The following is a 27,418-nucleotide window of genomic DNA, read 5'->3' on the forward strand; positions in this document are numbered from 1 at the left end:
AAACCTTAAACATTGATGATTCTTTTTTTCAGAGGTGGCATTTTTATTCTTTACAGTAACTATTTTGCAATTAATGGCAGATTTTACCTCCAGCACCAGATTAAAGTTAGGGGCTACGTTTCACTTGCAAGTGAAACTCTATGGGCCTTATAACGGGTCCCTTTTCATTCTAAAAGCGTTTACCAGCCCTATTGGAATTATGGGATCCGTGGAAGTGCTGCTGTTTTGTGTATGTTCATCTAGATGTATTGAAAGCTGTAAGCAGCTGTAAGAGATTGATTCCTTCTTTGCAAGCAGTCTTGGTACTTGACCTCTGTCTACCTTCTTCTATGCATTTTATTATTCTATACCATTTACATTTTCTTGTGAATCACTTTGTACCAACTTCTTGAACGTGGAACTAGAGGTGCTTCGAGAGTTACAGGGCCCTTACATCTCAGTTTCATTGCTAACTTTTTGTAATGTGTCTAATTTTAAACTTGTTATTCTTCCTAACCTACACATTTGACTTTTTTGTTTTAAATAGTTTTTTCTTTGCACAGCTAATGGGTTCAATAATTGTGTAGAGAGGATGAAAGAGGAATTAGATAAATCAGTCTATGATTCTTTAAATAATTTCCACATTTTTACTGAGTGTGCCCTGCTTACTTGAGATCTTTTTGCCTGAGGTCTGCGTGTCTGCTTACATGAAGTCTATTTGTCTGAGGTTCTTTTTCTTTTTTTTTAGTTGCAGAGGGCAGGTGATCTTCCGAATCCCTTTCTGGATGATCTAATTCCCCATTGCATGAGGGTAATTATATGCTGGTTCCTGTCTTAGGGCCCGATTCACAGAACTAACTTAAGACAAAATCCTAAACTTACTACCATTTTGATATTCAGAGAAGGCACTTTCTCATTTTGGTATTCGCAGAAGGCACTTACTCATTTCGGTATTCACAGAAGTTAGGAGTCCTAACTTTAGGACTCCTAAATGCCTTCTTTGAATACCAAAAGTCTTAAAGTTAGGATTTTTCTCAGTTTAGATGTAGTAAAGTTAGGTCTCCTAACTTTAGGGCTCCTAAATGCCTTCTGTGAATACCGAAAGTCTTAAAGTTTGGATTTTCCTCAGTTTAGGAGTAGTAAAGTTAGGACTCCTAACACCAATAACACATATTTATTTAATAAAGATCTGATTATCTTAATTTGGGTTATGGTGGCCTTGACAGTCTTTATGATGCTGTTCATTTATTTATGACTAATTTCATATTGTTAAGAAAACCTGACAACATAAAAAAACGGAAACAAAATCCTGACAGCAAAAAGCACTGATGTAGTTTAAGCTGTTTACAGGTCATCGCTACTATTTATGAGATATTCCACTTCCTGAGCTCAGAAGGCCAAACTCTAAATACTTCGGAACTTTGAATAGCTATACTTCCACAGTAGTTAATGGCAAATGCTATGAACTTTGAGATAACGCCTAATATACAAGTCCAAATAATAGCAACTTAAGACATTCAATAGGAACTCATAATGTATAGTATCTTAAGAAGATACATGCCTGAAATATACATATTCGTTTGTAGAAATGGACTATTATAATAGTAGTTTTGTGGTTAAGGAGAAACAAGCTGAGTCATTTGATATGTACTGGCAATGTCTTTTACTAGTCCCCCTCATACCTTTAAAATCCACACCACTTCTTTATCATGGGCACCTCTAAGTCCCCAAAAATCGATTCACTTGTGGACTGCCCTAAAATCCTTAACTTTCCCCTTTCATATTCATCTACTACACCAAGCATTTTGGCACTATTATACAAATAATAGCACCAACATTTGACAATGTGCTCATTATGCACAATTCTACTTGAAAGTCTCTCCAATACTGTAATCCAACACCTCAAACTCTGCCTACACTCCATCCAGCTGTAGCTGTTCAGTGTCAACCTGAAGCACAACCCCCACAAGACAGAATTCCTGTTATTTGCCAAGACCAGAAAGCAAGAAACTATATAAATCTGTATAAATGCCTTGAACCCTACCTTCAAATAACTTTCCCCAAATGCCAAGTCCCTTGTATTCATCCTAGACACCATCATCACCCTCACCAACCCCAAGCCCTGCCTATAAAGTAAGATGTCTGGGTACCAGCTCTTTCCTCTAAAGAAAGCAAACCTGTTTCTTCCAGAAAGTGGCTTCAGAACTGCAGTTGAAGTCCTCATAGTCTTGCATCTGGTTGGTGGTAAAGCCTTGCTTCATGACCTCCGATACTACACATTGACACACCCTGAAGGCATCTAACACTCCACAGAACATCTCATCCAAGGCCTGAAGTAATATGATCACATCATCCCCATTATGATTGACCTCTATTGACTCCTCTGCCAAGTCACAATATCTTCAAAACCAGCTGCATTATTTACAAAGCTGTCACAACCACATCCTCCTCTTATCTTCCAGACGTGCCCACCATCTCCAGTGGCTCTAGTCACATCTACAGCCAGGACGCCACCAGACTGGAGACAAATAAGTGTAAAACAAGACAGCAGGCCGTTATCATGTATGCATCAAAGATTTGGTATAACATTCCCACATACATCAGGACCGCAACAACGATGCTGCAGTGCAGCTACAGTACGCTTCTGCTCATATAATCCAGCTACCTTTCCTGTCACTTGTTGATGGTACGCTTGCATATGACAGCGCTTATCTGCCTTTTGGCTTGTGCTGTACAAGTTCCAGCAAGTAGAATCTTTTAATTCAGGAATGATCCAAGAATTTGACATCATAGATAATGAAGAGAATACCTACTTGTGGAATCCTCTGGAGACCCAACAGTCTGCCCATGGCAATGGACACCTTGGATTTGTCATCCCCGACAATAGCTGTTACTGGCTGTTGGAAATGACATTGGAAATTGGGAATGGCCTTCTCCGATGAGGTGAGAAGATGAACCGTGCTTTCTAGAGCCTTTGCAACTGTGTCACATGAATCATAAATAAAAAATCCCAGTTTGATGTTAGGAAGAAGAGTTGCATTCTGGTTTATCTCCTCAATCGTGAATATCATACCTAGTGCGATGCGGTAAAACAAGTCATAAAACCTGGAAACAGAGAGCAGAGAAGTATTAGTTTGTACCCGGAAAAGATGTAGCAGCATGGTAAACAATATCATTGACAAGAATATTGTTTAACACAGTATTGTGCTTCTGTACTAGTAATGGCAAGTACAAAAACATCAGAAAAAATATCGTTGGCACTAATATCATCCAAAGTGACCAAAAATATTTTATTATAAGTAGCAGTTAAAGTACTAAATGTTAAATTTTTTATTATATACATTATATACATTTAATATATTATAAATGAAATATATTCCACTATTTAATACTATATATTAATATATACCTATATAAACACAGAAATACATATTTATGTGTTTGTATTTATATAGAGATATAATATATGCATATATATAGTGTAACAGAATTATTAAATATGTTTATTTTATATTATATTCATTGTTTTATATATTTGAATTGATAACAATGAATATATCTATATATATAATAAACACATATCGGATTTAAGTAAGATGCATTTTTGTTTTACATTATTTACACTTTTAAACATTTTAAATGCATTATCATTGAAAATATATATGTATTATCCATAGGAAAAGCGTTTTTTGATTTGCCAATATCTTTAGGGCATTTGACAAATGTTTGCAAAATTTTCAAAACTGGTGAGGCGCTCCGGTCAGCTCCTGTCCTGAAAGTTTTGGGGTGATTTGTCAAGCAGGGGCTGAGAAAAAATAGGGTCCCAAAGCGTATTTTCCTATGCTAATTTCCATAGGAATTTTTGGAACAGGCTACAGCCCGAACTGCTGAACCGAATTACACCAAACTTGGCAAAAAGGTAGCTCTTGGTTCAGAAAGCGCCCTTATTTTAAATAGGGTGAATCCATTTAGTAGTTCCATAGAAATTAAAAAAAGAAAAAATATCAATATCTGAGCACCAAGGATGAGTTGCGACTCTTCTCAAGCACAAGCTTCTTTCTAATTGGCTGCCAACACTCCAAACCAGGAAGTATTGGCAGACATCTTGTGACTCGATAACCGAGTCACAAGAAAGCAATAAAACAAAGATGAAAAACAAGAAACACCCTGACCGCCTAGGCCTGCTAAGGGGGTCATACAAGGACCCCTGACCACTGTTCTCAATAACGTGCGCGGCTGGACGGGTGCGCACCTCTGTTGCATGAAGCGTGCAGTGCTGTGTGTGGAGTGCGCACACACACAGCACATCAATTAACATTTGCGCAGCTGCTTGTAAAAAGCGAGCTGCGCGAAAACCGGGTGTTTCTTGTAGAGCCTGGCTGCGGTGCCTACTGTGTGCTTTTGTTTAAAGTATTCATATTAATTGCAGCGCCGTCACAAGCTGCAATTAGCACACAATGTGCGTATCACCCTGCAGCTGAGATCTATTGTGTAAAGAAATTCAGCAAGTCTACAAACAGGGCGTAAAAAGCACAGGTCGTGTTTGTAAACTTGCTGAATTTTTCTTCTTAACAGACCTGGGCTGCGGGGTGATTGTGTGACTTTGTTAAAGTTGTCATTTTAAATACAGCTCCAGGCGGGTGCTGTGATTAACCTGAAATCTTTCACAAAGCCCCACAATCGCCCCGCAGCCCAGCTTGGTTAAGAAAAGAAATGCAGCAACTCTACAAACACGACGTGAAAAGCACACCTTGTGTTTGTAGAGTTGCTGCATTTCTTTTCTTAACAGAGCTGGGCTGCGGGGTGATTGTGTGACTTTGTTAAAGTTGTCATTTTAAATACAGCTCCAGGCGGGTGCTGTGATTAACCTGAAATCTTTCACAAAGCCCCACAATCGCCCCGCAGCCCAGCTCTGTCAAGAAAAGAAATGCAGCAACTCTACAAACACGGCGTGAAAAGCACACGTCGTGTTTGTACACTGGCTGAATTTCTCTACTTAATAGAGCGCAGCTGTGGGGTGATTTAAACCTTTCTGTGTTTTGCATAGTGTGCCGCCCTACTTGTATTTTACTGTTTCTGTCATTGCTTCCATATATATGATACAACAAGAAACCTCATACCCAGGGCTTTAAGTGGGATGAAAAAACCTGGGGGTCTCGCAAAGGTGCGTGGCCAGTGTAATTAAGGCCCTGGCTTAAGCCACATAAGCTAAAAGTCTAAACTTCGCATAGTGTACCGCCCGACTTGTATTTTGCTGTTACTGTCACTGCATCCAGATATATGATACAACAAGTAACATAATTCCTACAAGTCAGGACTATCGGCTTTGTCAATGGTTGTTAGTTGCATAAGATAAATAAGCAGCAACTATGGCTTGTGTGTAATATTGAAAAGGCTTCAACTTAAAGCCCTGGTGGCACCACAACAATGATGCTGCTCCTGAGTTTCAACAAGAGAAGGGAAATCCAGAGAGAAAATGACTCTCTTTAAAGTATTTCCCATCATCTACAAGTAGGGTGACTAGAGCGTGCGGCCCAAAAAACTGGACATTTTGCAAAAATAGAGGAAGGACCACAAATTTATATCAATAAAGTGGCAAATAATGACAGTCCTCATCCTCATAAAAACACAGAACAGGCACTAAGAAAATAAATAAAATATAATTTTTAAAACAAGCATCATGACTGTTAATTAAACTGCTTACTTATAACAGTTGCTTACTAGCCCTGTTTTGGAACACCAAAAAACATGCCTCTCACTGTTTTTATTTCACCCTCTCAAAAAAACGGGATATGAGCCACTTTTCTCGAAATTTGCCGGGACAACTGTTGGAAAACCGGGACGGTCCAGACAAATCTGGGACTCCTGGTCACCCTACCTACAAGGCTCACCAGGCATGACGTCATGCCCTAACTTCTCTACTTGTGAGAAGTGAGCAGTGTGAGAAAGCGCATATCGATGTGCCTGCTGTCACTGCAGTCTGGGAAAAAACGGACTGCCTGTGCCAGGGCATATAACAGAGCCCGTTAGAGACCAGTTTCGAGGCCCCCTTTAAAAAACTGTAAGTGCTCAGCACCGGTGAGACCCCGCCCTCTTAAAGCCCTGATCATGCCTACAAGTTGGACTATTGACTTTGTAATTGGTTGCTAGTTGCATAAGATATATACGCAGTAACAATGGCTAGTATAAATGAAATCCATCTGAATATGAAAGCAGCGAAACTCTCCAGCCATCTTTCTAGTTGTGATTAGACTGCCAATGACAGAGACTTGCTTGAGTGTCTGTTATGGTCATGCTGGTAGTACAGTTTTAACAACCCCTTTTGACAAAATGTGACATTTTAACAGGAAGCAGTTTGACTGTTAATGAGATTAGCTTTTTTATACTTGCTTACATTAGGGCGAAAGAAGGTGATCTTCTGTACAAAACTCATCCGTGAAATTCATCAGGTTAAGCAGACTGTCTTGTGATAGGAGCTTGCCATACATCTAGTAGTGCAGCTTCCATACTGTGGTTGGGACAGAAAAGTGACTAACGGAAATTCAACAGTTGGCTTGCTTCTAAGTATTTTTCAAATTGGAGGGTGCCTATTCTTTCCGGGTTTAATGGGGTCAGAGGAAGAAAAAAGGGAAAATGTTTGTGGTATTTCTCTATTTTTTTAATGTAGGTGCTTATTATGGCAAGTCTGAAGAATAGGCTACATAAAACTTGACCCAATGAGACACTGATGATGATAACAGTAGTCTTGAGCAGTGGAGGAGCAGCGTCTTTTTTAGGGTCTTAATTATTGTTCTATTATTGTCTTGAGAAACTTACATCTAAACGAGTGTGTTTTTTATGCATGATGATCTGTGACCTGAGCTTTCCACGGGACCATGTGATGTACCAGTGCAGTGATGGTGCAGGTTTTCACAGATCTCTTGTCAGCGTTGTAATGTTGGTCTAAGTTTGTATTTTTTCAAGGATTTGAAAGTTGGATAGCAGTTCAGTGATCACTTTTCTCACCTATAAAAGCCTCTCAGCGCACTGCCCACTCCAAGTCATCCCGTTTCACTTCATCTGAAAGTTTTCTTGTTAATTGCAGCTGCAGACCGGCGCTAATCCGAAAACTTTAACAAAGACACACAATCACCCTGCTGCTGCGCTTTATTAAGAAAAGAAATGCAGAAATTCTACAAACATGGTGTGTAAAGCACAGGCCGTGTTTGTAGACTTGCTGTATTTCTCTTCTTAATAGAGGTGGGGTGAGGGGGGATTGTGTGACTTTTTAAACGTTTCTGTGCTTGGCATAGTGTGCCCCCCAACTTGTATTTTCCTGTTTCTGTCATTGCATCCAGATATATGATTCAACAAGTAACCTCATACCTACAACAAGTCGGACTATTGGATTTGTCAGTGGTTGTTAGTTGCATGAGATAAATAAGCAGCAACTATGGCTTTTTTTATAATATTGAAAAAGCTTCCACTTATAGCCCTGGTGGCACCACAACAATGTTGCTGCCCCTGAATTTCAAAAAGAGAAGGGAAGCAAGTGTTAGTGAAGAGAATACTCCCGACAGATGGATCAGTCATTTAAACACTTACAGCTGCCATCTGCTCAGACCTGCATCTTGGCAAGATAAAAAATCTTGGCAAGGCCTAACCAATCTTCCACCCTTCTTGGTTTGTTCAGGTGAGCACGGTTACATAGAGCAAGCATTTAGAAATGACAAGATGTCGAAAAAGGCTCCTTATAGAACACCCCAACATCGATAAGCAGAGACGCTACTCCTGATGCATTGCCATACCACACTTGTTGTCTTCTATGACATATCTTTTGTCCTTTTTTCTTCCACTCCCCAGCTGCTCTCGCCATCTCCTTCTCTTCTTTTTCTTCTTCCTCACATCAGTCCCGCTCCACGTTTACCCACTTCCCCTTCTCCCCATCCTATTCTTGTCTCCATTTCCCTCTCACTGCCTGTTCTTTGCGTTCTCCCTTACCGGTTTTCCATTCTCCGTTCTCCCTCCCAGTTCTCCAAAGCCTCTGGCTGCCTTTCTTTCCGTCCCTCTCTTACCAATTTCTCCATTACCCCTTCCCCATTTCTTGTCTTTGCGCCCTGACTTTTTTTCTACTTTGTTCCTCTCTCTCCCTTTCTCTGCCACTAAATCCTATTGTTCACTAGTCTCCTCTCCTTTTCCTTCAGACTATATTACAATTTTGAAAACACATCCAACTATCCCTGAATATTACATGGAAGCACAGTTAGAATTTGGACCAGTGTGCCTGCAGTGTCAGTGACCTGGCCAAAAAGAACATGAAAAAGCTGAAATTGGATCATAAATCCAAAGCTGTTCAAATCAGAGGCCCCGGAAATAAGTTTGGCCCTGGCACTCAAAATCCTTAAGATGTCCCTGTGCATTTGTTAAAGTTTTCATGTTAATCGCAGCACCCATCATGAGCTGCAATTAACACGAAAACCTTAACAAATGCACACAATCACCCCGCAGCCCAACCCTACCAAGAAAATAAATGCAGCAACATAGCTGCCAAGGTTTCAAATTGCAATGTGGGATGTTCTCATAATTTCACTGTAATTATTAGTGCCATTTGAGTAGGGCCGGCTTTAGTGCTGGTGGCGCCTGCTGTGACAATGTTTGTTGGCGCCCCAATGACCACCACAGCCACGGATACTCTCATTACCAACGTTTAACAGTGACCCTCAAGTCTCCAAAACCCCTCTCCCTTTCATATTTATTTTGTTTAATAGCACCACTCATAGCCAGTGTAAGCACATTACATTGCATGCACATTACACAGACACTGAATAATAGTGTGTAAATAAATGTTTAGGAATTGTTACATCAGACAGAGGAATAAAATGTCTCTTCTTAACAGTGCTGGGCTGCTAGGGTTTTAAGCAAACGTTTGTAGTGATATTTGGCGCTGCACACACGTGCGGTGAAGTTCCTGGCGCACATAGCCACGGCTGAAGCGCACAGAGACCCTACACTGCCGCACACAGAGGAAACAAATTAGAGGGAACATTGCCCCTGACCCAATTTTTATTTTAAAAACAATGTCAGAAAGCACGCTGGGTGCGCCAATCCGCCTTCCCCCCCAAAAATTAAGTGCGGGCTCCCACGCTTTGTTTTTGAAAGCCCCCGGGTGGACCAGGTCCCAGGAGCAATGCTAAATTGATTTGCGGGGGCCCATGGGGGCCTCATAATTTATGCATGGGGGCACGCAGCCCCCGCAGCCCCTGGGACAACCACCTCCCTGGGGCTTTTATTAAATAAGAGTGGGGGCCTCACAGGCCCCCCAAGCCTCATGGACCGCCACCTCCAAGGGGCTTTATTTCAATAAGGGTGGTGACCTCGTAGGTCCCCCTAGCCCTGGGGACCACCACCTCCCCGGGCCTTTAAATAGTTGGGAGGGGGCCGCACGGTCCCCCTGCTGAAGCCCTTGATGGCCTTAGGAACTGGCACCTTCCAGGGCCTGCTCCTGCAATGTCCCGGGGTGCCCACCCCCGGGACATTGCTGTTTGCTATGTCATGGTGGGAGCACGGCTCCTGCCCTGCCATAGCAAACACTGTTTTGGTTTTCAATCAATCAATCAATCAACAAAATTTGTATAGCGTGCTACTCACCCGTAAGGGTCTCAAGGCGCTGAGGGGGGGGGTCGCTACTGCTCGAACAGCCAGGTCTTGAATTGTTTCCTGAAGGAGAGATGATCCAGGGTCAGCCGTAGGTGAGTGGGGAGGGAGTTCCATGTCTTGGCTGCCAGGAAGGAGAAGGATCTTCCTCCGATGGTGGATTTCTGAAATCGAGGGACGGAGGCGAGGGCGAGGCTGGCGGATCGGACCTGGCGGGTGGGTGTGTAGAATGTGAGGCGTCTGTTGAGGTACTTCGGGCCCATGTCGTGGAGAGCCTTGTGTGCGTGGGTGAGGAGTCTGAACGTGATCCTCTTGTTGACGGGGAGCCAGTGCAGGTCTTTCAGGTGGGCAGAGATGTGGCTGCGGCGAGGGATGTCCGGGATGAGTCGTGCTGGGGCGTTCTGAATGCACTGGAGTCTTTTCTGCAGTTTGGCTGTGGTTCCAGCGTAGAGGGTGTTCCCGTAGTCCAGACGGCTGGTGACGAGGACCTGGGTGACCGTCTTCCTGGTTTCAGTGGGGATCCATCAGAAGATCTTTCGGAGCATGTGCAGGGTGTTGAAGCAGGATGACGAGACGGCGTTCACTTGCTTGATCATCGCGAGGGAGGAGTCCAGGAAGAAGCCCAGGTTGCGTGCGTGGTCCATTGGTTTGGGTGCGATGCCCAGGGCAGGGGGCCACCAGGAGTCGTCCCAGGCGGAGGGAGATGGTCCGAGGATGAGGACTTCTGTCTTGTCTGAGTTCAGTTTCAGACGGCTGATCTTCATCCATTCTGCGACGTCTCTCATTCCTTCCTGGAGGTTGGCTTTGGCGTGGCGAGGTCATTGGTGAAGGAGAGGATCAGCTGGGTGTCGTCGGCGTAGGAGATGATGTTGAGGTTGTGTTGGCGGGCGATGGCTGAGAGAGGGCTCATATAGACGTTGAAGAGGGTGGGGCTGAGTGAGGATCCTTGTGGAACACCGCAGATGACTTCGGTGGCCGCGGATCGGAACGGGGGGAGACGGACTCTCTGGGTTCTTCCGGCGAGGAACGAGATGATCCACTCCAGTGCCGCTCCTTGGATTCCGGTGTTGCTGAGGCGCTGTATCAGGGTGCGGTGGCATACGGTGTCGAAGGCTGCTGAGAGGTCCAGGAGGATGAGGGCAGCAGTTTCCCCGTTGTCGAGCAGGGACCTGATGTCGTCGGTGGCTGCGATGAGGGTGGTCTTGGTGCTGTGGTTTGCTCGGAAACCGGACTGTGAGGGGTCGAGGGATCCGTTGGTCTTGAGGAAGGTGGAGAGTTGTCTGTTGACGGTCTTCTCGATGACTTTGGCTGGAAAGGGAAGGAGCGAGATGGGGCGGAAGTTCTTGAGGTCCGTGGGGTCCACGGTGGCTTTCTTCAGGAGGGCGCTCAGGTCGGCATGTTTCCAACTCTCCGGGAAGGTGGCGGATGCGAAGGAGCTGTTGATGATGTTCCGGAGTTGGGGTGCGATGATGGAGTCGGCTTTGTTGAAGATGAGGTGTGGGCAGGGGTCGGTCGGGGAGCCGGAGTGGATGGTGTTCATCAGGCGGGTGGTGTCTTCGGTGCTGACAGGGGTCCAGGTGCAGAGGGTGGTGGTGGGGGGCGCTGGTTCAGTGGTTGGGTGCATGGTCAGTGCGCCGAAGCTGTTGTGTATGTCGGCGATCTTACGGTAGAAGAACGAGGCGAGTGAGTCGCAGAGGTCTTGCGAGGGAGTGATGTCGGTGTTGTAGGCGCTGGGGTTGGAGAGCTCTTTAACGATGCTGAAGAGCTCCTTGCTGTTGTGGGTGTTGTTGTCCAGTCGTTCTTTGAATGCTGTCTTCTTGGTGGTGCGGATCAGCTGGTGGTGTTTGTGGGTGGTTTTCTTGAGGGCTGTCATGTGTTCTGCTGTCTGGTCGTGGCGCCAGGCTTTCTCGAGGGTGCGGCAGGTTTTCTTGGAGTTTTTGAGGTCGTTGGTAAACCACGAGGCTTTCCTGCTGCTGGGTCTGCTGGGAGGGTTCTTCAGTGGTGCGAGTTCATCGGCACAGTTGGTGAGCCACTGTGTGAGGTTGCGGGCTGCTTCGTCGGGGTCTGTCGTATTGGTGGGCGGGTTCTGGCTTAGGGTGGTGGTGAGCTGGTCGGCGGTGACTTGCTCCATCTTCTGCGGGGAACCTGTTGCGGGTGGTGGTGGGTCGTGGTTCTCCTGAAGTTGAAGTGGATGCAGCTGTGATCTGTCCAGTGCAGTCCGGTGGAGTGGCTTAAGGAGATGTGCTTGCTGGAGGAGAAGATGGGGTCAAGCGTGTGGCCTGTGTAGTGGGTGGGGGTGTTCACCAGTTGCTTGAGTCCGAGGTTGGCGAAGTTGTCCAGCAGGGCGGCGGTGTTGCAGTCCTTGTTGTTCTCCAGGTTCTCCAGGTGGAAGTTGAGGTCCCCTAGGAGGATGTAGTCTGTGGAGGTGAGGGCGTGCAGACTGACGAAGTCTGCAATGGCTTCGCTGAATTGTGTGCGTGGTCCCGGGGGTCTGTAGATGAGGGTGCCTCTGAGGGTGGTCTTGGGGTCGGTGTGAATCTGGAAGTGAAGGTGTTCGGCGGTGGTGCGGGTGTCGTCGGAGTTGGTCGTGATGCAGATGGTGTTTCTGTGGACCATGGCGATGCCTCCTCCGGTTTGGTTGATGCGGTCCCTCCGGGTGATCTTGTAGCCCTCCGGGATGGCTATGGCGATGCCGGGGGCTGAGGAGGCGTTCATCCAGGTTTCCGTGAGGAAGGCGACGTCTGGTGATGTTGTGTCGAGGAGGTTCCAGAGTTTTTGGAAGCAAGAGCAGCAAAAACTCGCTTCCAAGCACCAAAGCAGAATTGCTTTTGCACAAGGGGAGCTGCATGTCAGCAGCTCCCCTTGTGCAAAAGCAATACCGGCTCTAGTGGGAGGCAGGGAGCCGGTCGGACCATGGGGGCATTTGGCCTCCAACCATGGTCCCCAACGGGGAGGCCAGGCCCCGGGGGATGGGGTACCCGGGGCCATAAATGGCCCGGGAGGGGGGCTAGGCGGTGGCCCTCCCCTGTGATTAAAATGTTTAATCACAGGGGGAAATATTATAACCGAGATGCTCTTTTGCAAGGTACTAATCGTGCACCACATGATCAGATTACGTGTGTTATCAACCATTCTTCACTAAATTACAACAAAAAAAATGTGATCAATAAGAATTGGAAGATTTTAAACACAGATGAAAATGGGATCCACTAGTGTCATATAGGAGGAACCGCAATTTAAAGGACCTTCTGGTCTATACAAGACAAAAAACTCCCAACACTCAACGTCAAACTACCATCACTAGACTGCCACCTATATTGGGAAATCACAAATGTGGGGCTTGCCATGCCTGTGATGCAGCGTTAGTCACTGAATCCCTTAGTTATAAGGATAGGAATGTTAAACTATGGCATCTCACAAACTGCAAGAGTATTAACATTGTATACATATTATTCGGACCATGCGGGTTGGCTTACATCGGTGAGACTGGACGTGAATTCCGCCTTAGGTTTAGCAAACATAAATCTGCAATAAGGACAGGAAGGATTACTGCACCATTAGTACAGCATTTCTTGGACATACAACATTAAGAAATGGATGTGAAATGGTGTATTATATAAAAAGTCCAGAGTAAAGCAGGCCAATCAACAGAAGTTACACGCAAGAAACGAGAAACTTTTTGGATTTTTTATTTGAATAGTGTGAGGGAGGGATTAAATGAAGACATAGTTTGGCATATTACTAAGTCTTGATTCTGTCTATGCCAATATATCTACCGTTCCCAAAAAGTCCTTTCTGGAGATAGAATTTATTCCTCGTCCAGTAGGTAATGAGCCTAGAAAATAGAGCAGTTTTTCAGGGACCCGAGAGATTGATTTGTCTCTGGCATGGTATTTGCCAAGTGCTCTCCTAATGGAATTCCTGACTATCTGAACCTATTGGACTAAGATCCTTTGCTGGGTTCCAGCCCGGTGGCTTTCTTAGTATCATTATGTAAGCTTGAAATGTACATCCAAGTAAATACTTGTACAATCAATGAGCAAATTGTTCTCGATAGGATGTAGAGGAATGGCGTTTTGTGTAGATTCATTTTCTGTTAACTTTAATGAAGATGATACCATTACTCGTATTTATGGAGATGGGTTAATAAGACTAACATCTTAATTTCTTGGCTCATTTGAATATGAGATCTTGATGCCTTCATAATTATTTGGAATGCGAATAGCCCTCGTTAGCACTCAGTTTGAAAATGGGTTTTTTCTTTCTCTTGACATACAAATCAACTAATTTAATATCGTTTTGTAATGTTTTGATTAATATCGACAATTCGGTTTTAATAGGGCACTACATATATGGAAAGTCAAGCAAATTGTAAGATGGCGCTCATCATTGAGAAAGGTGTAGTCCCATTTTTATATTGGTGCATGCGACGTGCTGCTTGAATTTTCGCGCCATTTTCCGTATCAGGGAGCTGTTATTTATAGGCCGTAGTTCGGTTTGCTCATCGCGTTTGTGACAGGAATACGTTGGCTTGTGCTTTCTGTGAAAGGTGAGCGCACAAGGGGACGTGTATGCCATGGAAGAGTTATGTAAATATTTGTTGTTTCTGGAGGCCGTCTGATTCTATGTCAGGACCGGAGGCTCCGATTATCCATTTGTGATGATTCCGAGGGTCCTGGCCCGTACCAAATGTTATCGATCGGAGCTGATTCTGATCACTCATCTCTGGAGGGCTCAGGCGTGGTTCCCGGTACTTCTGGAAATGTTATGTGCGATTCCGGTCCTTCTTCCCCATAGGTGGAATCTGTTGTTAGACCCTCTCCACTCGCCGCATCCGCTGGTAACATCAGGTCAACTCATGCTGGTCGCTTGGCGCATTTTGGGGATCGATGGACAGTCCCAGGTCTTTCAGGAGACTCTACCATATATTATCAGCAAAGCTTGGTCGCCCAACACCCTCAAACGTTATGCTACAGCATGGAAACGTTGGTGTGATTAGTGCTCTCAACGGGAGGTGGATCCCACTTCAGCAGATGTCTCCCTGGTAGTGAACTTGCTTGCATCCTTAGCCGCTTCCAGCCTTGCTTATCACACTGTTAACAATTTAAGGTCAGCCATCTCGGCAGTTCACGTGCCCATTGATGGCAAACCTCTTGGTGAACATCCATTGTTGTGTAAATTACTTAAAGGTATCCGGATGGTAAAACCTCCCTGTTCTAAATATTCAGAGCTTTGGGATGTATCCCTTGTCTTAGGTCTCTTGGATTCCTGGCCTGTTAATCAGCCTTTGTCTCGTAAGCAACTCTCTGCCAAACTCGCTATGCAACTTTGTCTGGTATCCTGATATTCGCGCTATTGATCTGGCAGGTCGCAGATTCTCTCCGGAAGGTGTTACTTTTTAGATCACAAGACGCACTAAATGTGACACCTCTTCCGTCACTTATCCTGCATTTCCTGACAATCCAAAATTGTGTGTAGTACAATGTATCCGAGATTACGAGGTGAGTACTGCAAGTTTTCGTCAAGATATGAGAGGTCAATTGTTGATTGCTTTGCAGAAACCTTTTCGCCCAGTGACCCCAGCTACACTAGCAAGATGGGTTTGTTGGCTCATGGGCGAAGCAGGTATTGATGGTTCTACATTTGGTGCTCATTCTGCTCGTGGTGCTATGGCATCCAAAGCCTTTTCTGTGGGAATCAGTTTATTGGACATTATGAAGGCAGCTGATTGGTCCTCTGACTCTACATTTAAAACGTTTTATTACAAACCCATCTGTTGTGGTGGCTCAGCTTTGAACAAGCATAATCGGAGCCTCTGGTCCTGACATAGTATTCAAAATTTGCAAACATTCATCACAAGAATTTTCAATTCTATTAATGACACGGAGGCGAGGATTACCCCACCCATAATTCAGTACTGTAATGTCTGATTTGGAATGTTTATATATTGCACTGTATATTTATGCTCTTTTTTACCCTTCCCTTCTGCTTTATCTCCTTTTGGGGATCTGGTATTACAACTTTATCTTTCAATTTCAGGTTCTGACCTCAAGTAAAGTTTGGTGTCGTTCACCTTTACGGAGAATCTTCGTGCCATCACGTAGGACGCTGTCTCATTTAAGATGATTCATAAAGGGGGTGGTGATGGACAGAGTATCTGAATTAAGCAGAACACTCCTACCCAGTCAAAAGATCAGGGCTTGATCCATCACCGTTTTTTAGCTCACTGCACCATCCCAGTTCAGAACCTGGCTATATGCAAATTAGTCCGTCCCTGGCCCAGTGCATCATGGGAACAGGGCAGACCAAACTACCAAGCCAATTCTTTACTAGAAAGGAAACAAGCTTCCGGGGACCGGTTTCTGGCATTACAGCCGTCTTCAGCCCGGCTTGCTTGAATCCTGATGGTGCAGTGAGCAAGGGACTCACATCTGAGCATACCCTTCCACGCTTGTGGTGGCCAAAACGATTCATAAAGGGGGTGGTGATGGACAGAGTATCTGAATTAAGCAGAACACTCCTACCCAGTCAAAAGATCAGGGCTTGATCCATCACCGTTTTTTAGCTCACTGCACCATCCCAGTTCAGAACCTGGCTATATGCAAATTAGTCCGTCCCTGGCCCAGTGCATCATGGGAACAGGGCAGACCAAACTACCAAGCCAATTCTTTACTGGAAAGGAAACAAGCTTCCGGGGACCGGTTTCTGGCATTACAGCCGTCTTCGGCCCGGCTTGCTTGAATCCTGATGGTGCAGTGAGCAAGGGACTCACATCTGAGCATACCCTTCCACGCTTGTGGTGGCCAAAACGATTCATAAAGGGGGTGGTGATGGACAGAGTATCTGAATTAAGCAGAACACTCCTACCCAGTCAAAAGATCAGGGCTTGATCCATCACCGTTTTTTAGCTCACTGCACCATCCCAGTTCAGAACCTGGCTATATGCAAATTAGTCCGTCCCTGGCCCAGTGCATCATGGGAACAGGGCAGACCAAACTACCAAGCCAATTCTTTACTGGAAAGGAAACAAGCTTCCGGGGACCGGTTTCTGGCATTACAGCCGTCTTCGGCCCGGCTTGCAAGCTGAAATGCCAGAAACCGGTCCCCGGTAGGTTGTCTCCTTTCTGGTGAAGAATTGGCTTGGTAGTTTGGTCTGCCCTGTTCCCATGATGCACTGGGCCAGGGACAGACTAATTTGCATATAGCCAGGTTCTGAGCTGGGATGGGGCAGTGAGCTAAATAACGGTGATGGATCAAGCCCTGATCTTTGGACTGGGTAAGAGTGGTCTGCTTAATTCAGACACTCTGTTCATCACCACCCTCTTTTCTGAATCGTTTTTGGCCACTATAGGTGTGGCAGGGTATACTCAGACATGAGTCCCTTGCTCACTGCTCCATCAGGATTCAAGCAAGCCGGGCCGACGAGGCTGAAATGCCAGGGACCGGTCCCCGGTAGCTTGTCTCCTTTCTGGTGAAGAATTGGCTTGGTAGTTTGGTCTGCCCTGTTCCCATGATGCACTGGGCCAGGGACAGACTAATTTGCATATAGCCAGGTTCTGAGCTGGGATGGGGCAGTGAGATAAATAACGGTGATGGATCAAGCCCTGATCTTTGGACTGGGTAAGAGTGGTCTGCTTAATTCAGACACTCTGTTCATCACCACCCCCTTTTCTGTATCGTCTCATTTAAGATGACTTCGAGTTTTCCTTCCGTCCCGTTGGCCCGTGGATTTCTTTCTGATGAATGGATTCTTCTTTCCTGTGGTTCCAGATAACGGGCTTGGTTTATTATTGTTTGGACTTAACTCTTATTTCATACAAAGAAAGAGGATAGACTATTCTCTTATGCTCCTTATATAGGGGTCTACTCTATGGTTACCATGTGATACCCTCTAGGGTTTATGGGTATTGTAGCATGTATTTCACTTTTCACTTTTCTGATTGGCTGCTGAGAATTTTCAGTAAAGAAAATTGAGAAGCATAATCCTCGCCTCCGTGTCCTTAATAGAATTGAAAATTCTTGTCACGAATGTTCGCAAATTTCGAATTGCTTTATCTAGTGTGAACTTAATAGGGGATTGATCTCATATTTTTTATAAAGCAATTGATGAGGGGTTTGAAATCTATACATTAGTCTATTTGTCAACATTTTGAAGGCTTGTTACTATAGGAGCAACTGGTCATTAATCTCCTTAGAAATATGATTTGTGATTTTTATTGAAAATGAATCAATGTTATGAGAGGCACCGGATGTGTGCCGATATGCATACGAGGGTTTGTTTGATGTCCATGATAGGAATATAAGTATTTAACCTAACGTATGGGTGTCTAACGAAAGTCCAAAACTTTTTAAAATTAAGAGTCAAGAATGATTGGTATCAAGTAACTTTGTGAAAGCAATGTATAGATGCCCGTACCAGAACCTGAGGATTTTTGTTCTTCTTTTTATCCTAGTGAGCAAGTTGTTCTACATAAATAAATAAATCTGAATCTTGGAAATAGGGAAAGTCCAAATTTGGATGGCTGACTGATAAAGAAAAGTGAAATTAAGGCCTCCCCGATAAATTCTTTTTGTCGCACTATCCCGGTTCGTATTTTTATAATGACCTTGTTTTGAACGTTTTGGCTTCTCTTGTTATTCATCTTACCTTTAGGACATCCCTTTAAGTGTCACCAACATGTGTCTCTCTTTGTTTAGAACACATCGTCTTTGCTGGGTATGGGTCTCTGAAGAGAAAAACATGAGCTCATGGTGTACTAGGCATTACCAGAAGTAATTTCTCTGGGTAAGGGTGTTTTAGTTTACCTCACATAACATCTACTGGAAGTCACCTTTAGCCTGTGTATTTATGCCTATATCAATCACTGTCTATACAGATAGAACGTCGTCATCCTAAAAAAACCTTTGTTGGTTAACTCCCTAATGAAAGGATTAGCTGTTGGCTACTGGCCCTCAATTTGTTCTTGCCCTTTTTTTGTAAGTACCTATGTAGAGATGGTCATGAACACATTAGCAGACCTTAAAGGGCATACTTGGCTGTATTAGGTAGTAGGGTCTGTCACATTTGTTTATTTGTTTTTTTGGGTGTAAGTGACTTATCACGCAAATATTGAAGGGTCTTTAAGGTACTATTATATTTCACATTGGTGTTTAGACTTTGTTGTTTTTATCTCTTTTTTTTAATGTTGGAATCTATGACCTCGATACCCCATTGGTGAGTAGTGGGAGTGAGAGAATCTGGTGGTATGGGTTCTACTGTCTGTTAGTTTTGTAAAGTTTTTTTAATTTTGGTCAAATCAATAAATAAAATGATAAGTTATGGGCTCATAACAGTGATGTTTTTAGGTCCCATGGGTGCTGTGAGAATTATGTGGGTATCTGGAAAGGTCCTGATGAAGGTAGTTTAACTACGCTTCATACACCGCCAAAAAGCGTGTCGACCCTATGTTCAGTCCCATTTTTTTAACTTAAGTTTCAATCTGGTCATGGAGATTTTTTGATCATTCACAATTTCCCCCTTGTTCAGATGCAGTTTGTATGGAGTCTGTGTGAGTTTGAATGTGTCTGAATGGTTTTGTGAAATGTATGTATTTATATGTTCCTACCAGGGGTGCTTTCTCCCTTTTTTGTACAGAAATTTATATATGTAAATATGTGTTATATGTATTTGATGTAATTGTAGGATTGATCTAGCTTTCAGTGATGTGTACACTCTCAGAAAAAGTTTTAAAAAAGAATGAAAAAATAGAATTTTATTAAATATATAAAGAAATGAAATAATAAAAGAAATGAGAAATACATTTCTAATGTTAAGTGTCACTGACTGGTCGCCAGTAGGTAGTTATAGTTAGGAACTATTTTCCATAGGAAATCCACAACATTCTATTTGGAATAACTTTGGCGCCGGTTGACGAATCTTCGTGAAATTTTCCAAGCTGGTGGGGTGCTCCGGTCCGCTCCTATTTTGAAAGTATCGGAGTGATTCGTCAAGCAGGGGCCTAGAAAATAAGGGGGTCCCAATGCAATTTTCCATAGGAACCTTTAATCGCAGCTACAGCCCGAACTGCTGAACGGAATTACACCAAATTTGGCAGAAAGGTAGACCTTGGTTCAGAGTCGTTTGTTAAATGGTGTAAATCTGTTCGGTAGCTTTTTAGATATTAAAGGAAAAAAATACATATATATCTGGGCGGAACCTAACCACACATCTCATCGTGAGATCTGATTGGCTGTCAGCACTTCATCCAAGAAGTGATGGCAGCCATCTTGGGACCAATATACATGATAGCACCTCATTAAAAAGCATTGCAGTTAATAAAAGGTTTTAAGACCTTATTTACATAATACATTATTTGTTGATGGAACCATACTCATTTTAGATATTGTGGTATGTTCTAAGGTGATTTTACCATGTGAAAAAGCCTTCTGCTGGGATATCATGAATTATGTTTGAGAGAACTATTTTCTCATGCGTTTCCCACAGAGGTTTGGAAGGTGATCTATAAGCTAAACTGAGAGCATATTTTCTGTAAATTCACACTATCTTTCTCAGTCATGTGAGAATGAAGTCTGACATTCTCAGTAAAACATGAACATCCAACAAGGGCAGAGACTGTCAGTTGATTCCTTTGTGTTCTACTGCAGCTTCCCACTGTGTTTTAAAGAACAACTAGAGTGCTAACAGTCCTACTTATGACAAACGCATGGCACACTTAAAGCCATCTTGATTGGAATAAAGTGGTAACTCCTAAAACATTTAATTTAAAAAGGAACAAAATGAGGGGGTTCATGTTGCCATAGAAAGTATGATTAGTGCTGTAGAAAGAAAAATTAGGGCAGATTTTTGAGTAACTTATCAAATCCTCTTCTATTTCATTAAAAAATTCTGACATGCAGACTGAAACATGCATTTTCAATACCAGCAGCAGGCTTTCTTGGTGAGCAGTAACTTTACTACACTGATCTAATAAGCAACTAGAGTGCTAACATTCTAAATTTATGGCAAATGTGTGACACATCTGAATGCCTTCTTGATGGAATCAGAGTAAAAAACTGAAAGTATTTCCTACTGAGGAGACAGTAGTAAATGAGGAAATTTGGAAAATTCATAACAAATAGGTCTTCCAAGATGGCCACCAGAGACAAAAAAGCCCAAATGTAGCACAAATATCGCTTAAACGTAGCCCAAGTATAGCCCAATTACAGAATGTCACAGAGTGCTCTAAAGAACAACTAGAGCACTAACAGTCTTACATATGACACAAATATGGCACACCTGAAGCCATCTTGATTGGAATAAAGTGGTAACACTTAAAACATTTAATTTGCAAAGGAACAAAATGAGGGGCTTTATTTTGCCATAGAAATTATGATTTGTGCTGCAGAAAGAAAAATTAGGGCACATTTTGACTTCTCAAATCCTCTTCTATTTCATTAAAAAATGCATACTGAAACATGCACTTTGAATACCAGCAGCAGACTTCCCTGGTGAGCAGTAGCTTAACTACAGTGATCTAATGAGCAACTAGAGTGCTAACATTCAGAATTTATGGCAAATGTGTTACACATCTGAATGCCTTCTTGATGGAACCAAAGTAAACAAGCATTGAAAATGCAATAGGTCTCGCCCTCGTTTAAGTTAAAGCAATTCCGTAATTAGGTGGCTTTTTAGCTTTGCTTGTATTAGTGTTTTTCAAACTTTCATGTACAAAAAATGCATATGTATGCATATATGTATATGTATGCATGCATTTATATTTGTATTTAATTCACTGAAAAAATCATAGGTTTTAGGTGTGTTATAGTTAGCTGGACATTTCACTCGTACAAAACCATTGAAATTCCTCCATTTATAGTTAGTAGTAATAACTATAACTCACGCGCCCTCAATCCACTGCTTATGATGTCACACATTACATAATTCATGACATGGTCAGTGACATCACTGATGACATCTCAAATGACATCACTGATGACATCATCATCCACGTGACAATGAGATACACCTCATCATACACTAGTATAACCTTTCATCACTCACTATAAAATATAAACTGCCATTTGAGAGATGTCATCAGTTTTGTCATCAGTGATGTCACTGACCATGTCATGAATGATGTAATATATGACATCATCAGCAGTGAATTTCTAAGGTTTTTTAATTGCTCATACCTAACTCTAACATGTCTGAAACCTATGTTTTTTTCAGTGAATTTCAAAGGTTTTTTAAATGATAATTCTAACTATAACAGGCCTCAAACCTATGTTTTTTTCAGTGAATTTCAATGGTTTTTTAAATGTTAATTTTTAAATATATTTATTCTATTTTTTTATATTCTTTTACTACATGTTTTGAATCTATTTATTTTTCGATATCTTATTTTTTAAATTACATTACACATATATATTTTGTTTCTAAATATATATTTTTTATTATTTTATATTCTTTTGAATATATATTTATATTATGTGTATTTATTACGTTACGCGACACTTGCGCGGTTTCGCATGACGTCATATAAGTGTTGGACGCGGTGGGTGCACGACTCCAGTGAAATTTCTTTGTCTAAAAACATATATATATATTTAATATATATATTAAGGCAAGGCATTATCTTAACTAATCAAAAAAATATTTTTCTTTTAGTTTTAATAAACATATATTACTTTTAAAAGCAATTTCGCGAAGTCGCGTGGGTGCGTGCTGCCTGTGCGCACCCTACGCGGATCTCATGTGACCAGAAAAAACGAGATTTGATTGGTTCATAACACTTCCTATTTTAACTATTGAAGGACCCCACCCATTTCAATCATTCTTCTTAGAGCTTCTTTGGAGCAACAACTCTGCTAGGAAGAACCTGATTTTATGGTGATTGAAGACTTGATTTTGATTTTGATTAAAGAAGAATGGCTTCTGGACAGCATGAATCATCTGATACTGAATATTCAAACAATGAAGGATTTGTACTGGAGCCTGCACGTCCTGAGAGGTACTCTTCTATCTTTTGGAACTTTTTTACATTTCCTGCTGGCCTGGAAAAAGTGAACGCCACTAAGGTGACTTGTAAGATCTGCAAATCAGTACTCTCACATGGAGATCCGAATAAAAAGTATTCTTGTGGGAACGCAAGCATGCTTAAACATTTAAAATGTTTACATCCAGTAAATCTAGCACACAAGGAGTGCCGAAGACTCTGAGAAAACCCACCACCGGCAGTAGCAAGCACTTCGGGGACGTCTCCGTCAAGCCAACATCTCGCTATACGTCCCCAATTTGGTAATGCAAAAATACACTGCATTAAGTGTAATCGTTTGCTGTGCTATGGAGAGCAATATGTGGACTTGGTTTGCCGGGCTTAGACAATCATTGGTGCTAGAGTTTGTTTTTTTCCTCAGAATTTCATTTATTTGTTGCTCCAGTTTTTTTTTTAATACAAAGAAATCGTTCAGTAAAACACAAAAAAATATAAAAAAACAAAACCAAAAAAAAAAGTCCTTTTCAGAACTAGCTTCTCTTGACTGAAAGAATGCATTAGTAGTGTATGGTGAATGTATAAGTGCAGAATTATAAGAAAGTGCTGCAGCATGACACTGTAAGCTCTTTAGCTGCAGTCTGCTGTGGTACTTCCGAAGCACAGGGATGCAACATATGTACATAGATATGTTGCAAGTCTATGCTTCCCTCTGCACTGCTGCTTAAACTGCAGAAATGTGGTGACACAGGCACCCTTGCACCAGGTGCAAGGAATCTGTGTCTTGTGGAGTTTGTTGTTGTGCAAGAAGACACAACTTCCTGCACAAAAACAATCAGTGAAGGCATTTTTCTCCTTCAATGTATGCTGTGCATTATAGCATAAATTGAAAGAGAAAAAATGAGGAGGAATGAAAACAATTCTCCTTGTTGTACCTTGCTACACCACTTGGAAAATGGTGCAGTATTCACACACATGTCTAGATTTATGATGTATGATGAATCTGGAGATGTGTCTTGTTCTATGAAGGCTCTGTGCAAACATGCACAGCAACACCTAAAGAACGCCCTTTCAACGCAAAGTGGTGTGTATGAAGACGTTGTATTTACATGGAGAAAAAAAGGTACACAGAGTACCTTTTCCTCTCTTTGTAAATATGAAAGTGTCTTGCGCTATAACATTGTTAGAAAAAGTGACATATTGTTAGCACAGGATGCTTCTAACTTTGCCCCTTAAGTGCCTAGGTATTGGCAGACCGTTACAATAAGAACATATTGCTAGTTGATTCATTAAAAAATTGCATGAGAGTGATAGGAGGTAAGCACAGACTCATGTCTGCAAAGATACTAAAAAAAGAATGATTGAAATGGTTGCGTTCCTTCAATAGGTACAATGGGAAATGTTATGAACCAATCAAATCTTTTTTTTTCAGGTCACACAATATCCTATGACAGTGAGATTCCAAAACTACATATGTAGACTGGGTGTTTTCAAGACTGTGTTAATACTTTGTAGCTTCTTCCAGATCTGTTTGCATAGTATATAAAGAAATTAATTTGTACTAGGATTAATGGTTAGGCCAATCCTTATCTATACAAGTAATAAGTACAATAATTTCAGTACTGCAAACAGAAAACAAGATAAATTTATAAGTACTTTGGCAAACTGATAGGACACGTTTATAGATTAGTGAAGAGAAGGGATGGGGCCTGATGTGACATGTGCAAACACACTCTCTGTGTGTTTTAAGTTAAGGAATTTTGTCTCTTTTAATCCTAAAAGTTTCTCGACCCTACTAGCCCATCACGTCTCTCTATTAAATACCATACAGGCGCATTGCAGAGCGGTGCTCTGAAGCCGTGTCCTATTTTATACCTCTCTGCAATGCAACTCTCTGGCACTTTCTGCACATATCTGGTGGGTTAGTTGGCCCCCAGTGACACTCAGTATTCATGTTAAGTTTATCCTGTAACTTAAAACGCCCACAAAGCATCTTTCCACACATATCTACTCTGTTGATGTCCCTTTTCTTCACCTGTGCGCAAAGACAGGCTATTGTGCATTTTAATACTTAGTTATACTTACCTTTACAGCAATAGAAAAAAAAAACACCACACATTTTTTTCAGTTGTTTTTTATAATCTAAATTGTTGAAAATTTCGTATTTTAGAATTAGGATCTGTGAAAGTGAAGAAAAAATACAGCTATAATATATAATATATTTTTTACAACACAGCATAATTTAAACATTTCACAAATTATTTTCTTTGCCTTTTTTGCTGTTATCAGAATATATTGAATTTCACTAGAAACAATAATTTCAATCATACTCATCACATAACAGCGGGCAAAAAAAAACAATCAATAAGATTGTTTAAAACAATCTAAGACTACATCCTCAATAACATACCATATAATACAAATCACGCATATATAAAATGCTTACTTCAAGGAAAATGTTCTAAGTTACATTTATAAACACTGTAAATGTTGTTGCTTAAAAATATACACTGAGACAATGTGCAAGAAAACGTCCCTAATTCAAAGATACACCTTTCCTTGAGGCCAAATGGTATTATTGCAATCCTTTTTATTTAAATTGTCCAATAGTAATCGTATTAAATCATATTAATAAATTCCTCAGAGGCCGAATTATGTTCCTAAAACTTTGGCTTTAAAAATATTAGGTACTAATTTGGTAATTTGCTTGGCAAACATTGTTTAAAAAACAACTGAGCATCATTAAAATATGTCCATCCTTTATCACATTTTAAATAGGCAGTGTAATGTCCAGATGTTGTGGAAGGACCATCATGGAAAATGATTGCAACTGCTACAAAAGTCCTTCCTGATATTGATGGTTGACTTGCTACAAAATGTTTTATTAAAGTGTCTAATGTCCTACCATCAGCTGTACAACGTTGCATCATTAAAATTATATATTGTCCGTATCTTTGTATAAATAATGTTGGTAACATTTCTGATTTGCATTGGCTACACTCCATGTTTTGATTTGCTGCTTTAACTAGTTTGTTGAAAGACACTGATTTACAGTCTGATAATGGCAATTATATAAATATTTCATAGTCTATGTTGTAGGCCTGAAATACAAGTGCGAAGGTGCTTAGATCACTACATGCATAGTCCTTAGGAGTTTGAAGCACTGCCTGCCCTAAAGCCTGGCTCACTGCATGAGTACATGTAATTATGTGTCTGCAAACACATCAAGCAAGCAAATGATTCTCTCTCAATTTTCCCAAATGCACACTGACTCACAGTGTGATTCTAGACAAATAACAGTATTCCTTGCACTTTACTGAAAGGATTACTACATACTACTAAAAGAGTCACTATGGGTTTCCAAGAGCAGTCACAGGGTGTTTCCTGAAGTGTATGGATACTAACATGGGAATTGTAGGCCTGAAATACAAGTGTGAAGGTGGTTAGATCACTACATGCATAGTCCTTAGGAGTTTGAAGCACTGCGTGCCCTAAAGCCTGGCTGACTGCATGAGTACATGTACTTATGTGTCTATAAACACATCAAGCAAGCAAATGATTCTCTCGCAATTTTCCCAAATGCACACTGACTGATTCTAGACAAATAACAGTATCCCTTCCATTTTACTGAAAGGATTACTACAGCCACACATACCAAATGCTTCTCTCACAACGCATTACAAATGAACACAAACTCACAGTGTGATTCCACAAAAGCAACACTATTTACTAGTCTACAAGAGTTAAGATGACTGCACACATTTTAAATATTTCATTACTACATTTGAAAGTACAAGCCTGACACATTTTAAAATACATAAGCAATGACTGCTTTAAATTCTACCAAAACTTAGCAACAGCATAAGTATTTAACCAGTACTAAAAGTGCAAGTACATGAAATACGCACAGGCTTCTCTCACAACAGTTCCTAAACTTACATAGAGACACAGTGTGATTCAAGACAACCAAGACTATCCCTGAAACTATATCAAAACACATTTACTGATCTACAAAAACAAGTGTCAACACACATTTCACATAATTCATTACTGCATTTCAATGTTAAAGCGTAACTCATTTTCCAAATACATAAGCAATGTATATTTTCCAATTCTACCAAAACTTAATGTCAAGAAAGGTTTTTAAGCACTTATGTGTCTGCAAACACATCAAGCAACCAAATGCTTCTCTCACAATTTTCCCAAATGCACACTAACTCACAGTGTGATTCTAGGCAAATAACAGTATCCCTTGCACTTTACCGAAAAACATTTAGTAGTCTGGAACGGGAAACATGACTGCACACATTCCACATATTTTAATACACAGTCTCACAAACTAAATCCAGACATGCAACACTACTCCCTGCAGTTTACCAAGTGAAACACATTACTATTATTAAAAAACAAATATACCAAATACACCCTCTCGCAAAAGAATATGTTATCTTTGAAATTGATTTGTAGATTGAGTATGTCAGTCACACACCAGATTTTCCTATACAGAATCTCTGCTCTGTTCATCTATTAGCAAAACCAAAAGAATGGCAAGCTTTCCCTCTCATTCTCCACACATATACATGCAAAAATCAAATCAGAGTGCTTCCCACAATAATTCAAAAGCTAACACACATTTCTATTGGTTACACTTTGTAGCCCTTTCCAAGTGACATAAAGTTGAACCCTACCCCCAATCTACTCACTGCCTGTTACCATAGAAACAGTTCATGGAACACTTAACTGAACTCATAGGTCAGAAGTTCAACTCACAATGTTGCAACTCCAAACAGCAAGTGTGCTTGACTGTTCAAAATATCAGCGTATCGTATGTAATG

At 41.7% G+C, this 27,418-nt stretch overlaps 1 protein-coding gene across 1 annotated transcript in view; it reads right to left on the reverse strand.

The window, feature by feature from the left end:
- The window catches only part of LOC144769534 (extracellular calcium-sensing receptor-like), a 264,210-nt gene extending 261,160 nt beyond the window's left edge, over nucleotides 1-3,050 (reverse strand). The window contains exons 1-2 of the mRNA XM_078653677.1: nucleotides 2,793-3,050; nucleotides 2,157-2,309 (exon numbers count right to left, since the gene is read on the reverse strand). Of these exons, the coding sequence (XP_078509803.1) occupies nucleotides 2,157-2,309; nucleotides 2,793-3,050 (411 nt within the window). The remainder of the gene's footprint in view (nucleotides 1-2,156; nucleotides 2,310-2,792) is intronic.
- Nucleotides 3,051-27,418: the final 24,368 nt, after the last annotated feature.

The sequence above is a fragment of the Lissotriton helveticus genome, chromosome 7 (assembly GCF_964261635.1).
Source record: "Lissotriton helveticus chromosome 7, aLisHel1.1, whole genome shotgun sequence".
In the NCBI taxonomy this organism is placed as follows: Eukaryota; Metazoa; Chordata; class Amphibia; order Caudata; family Salamandridae; genus Lissotriton; species Lissotriton helveticus.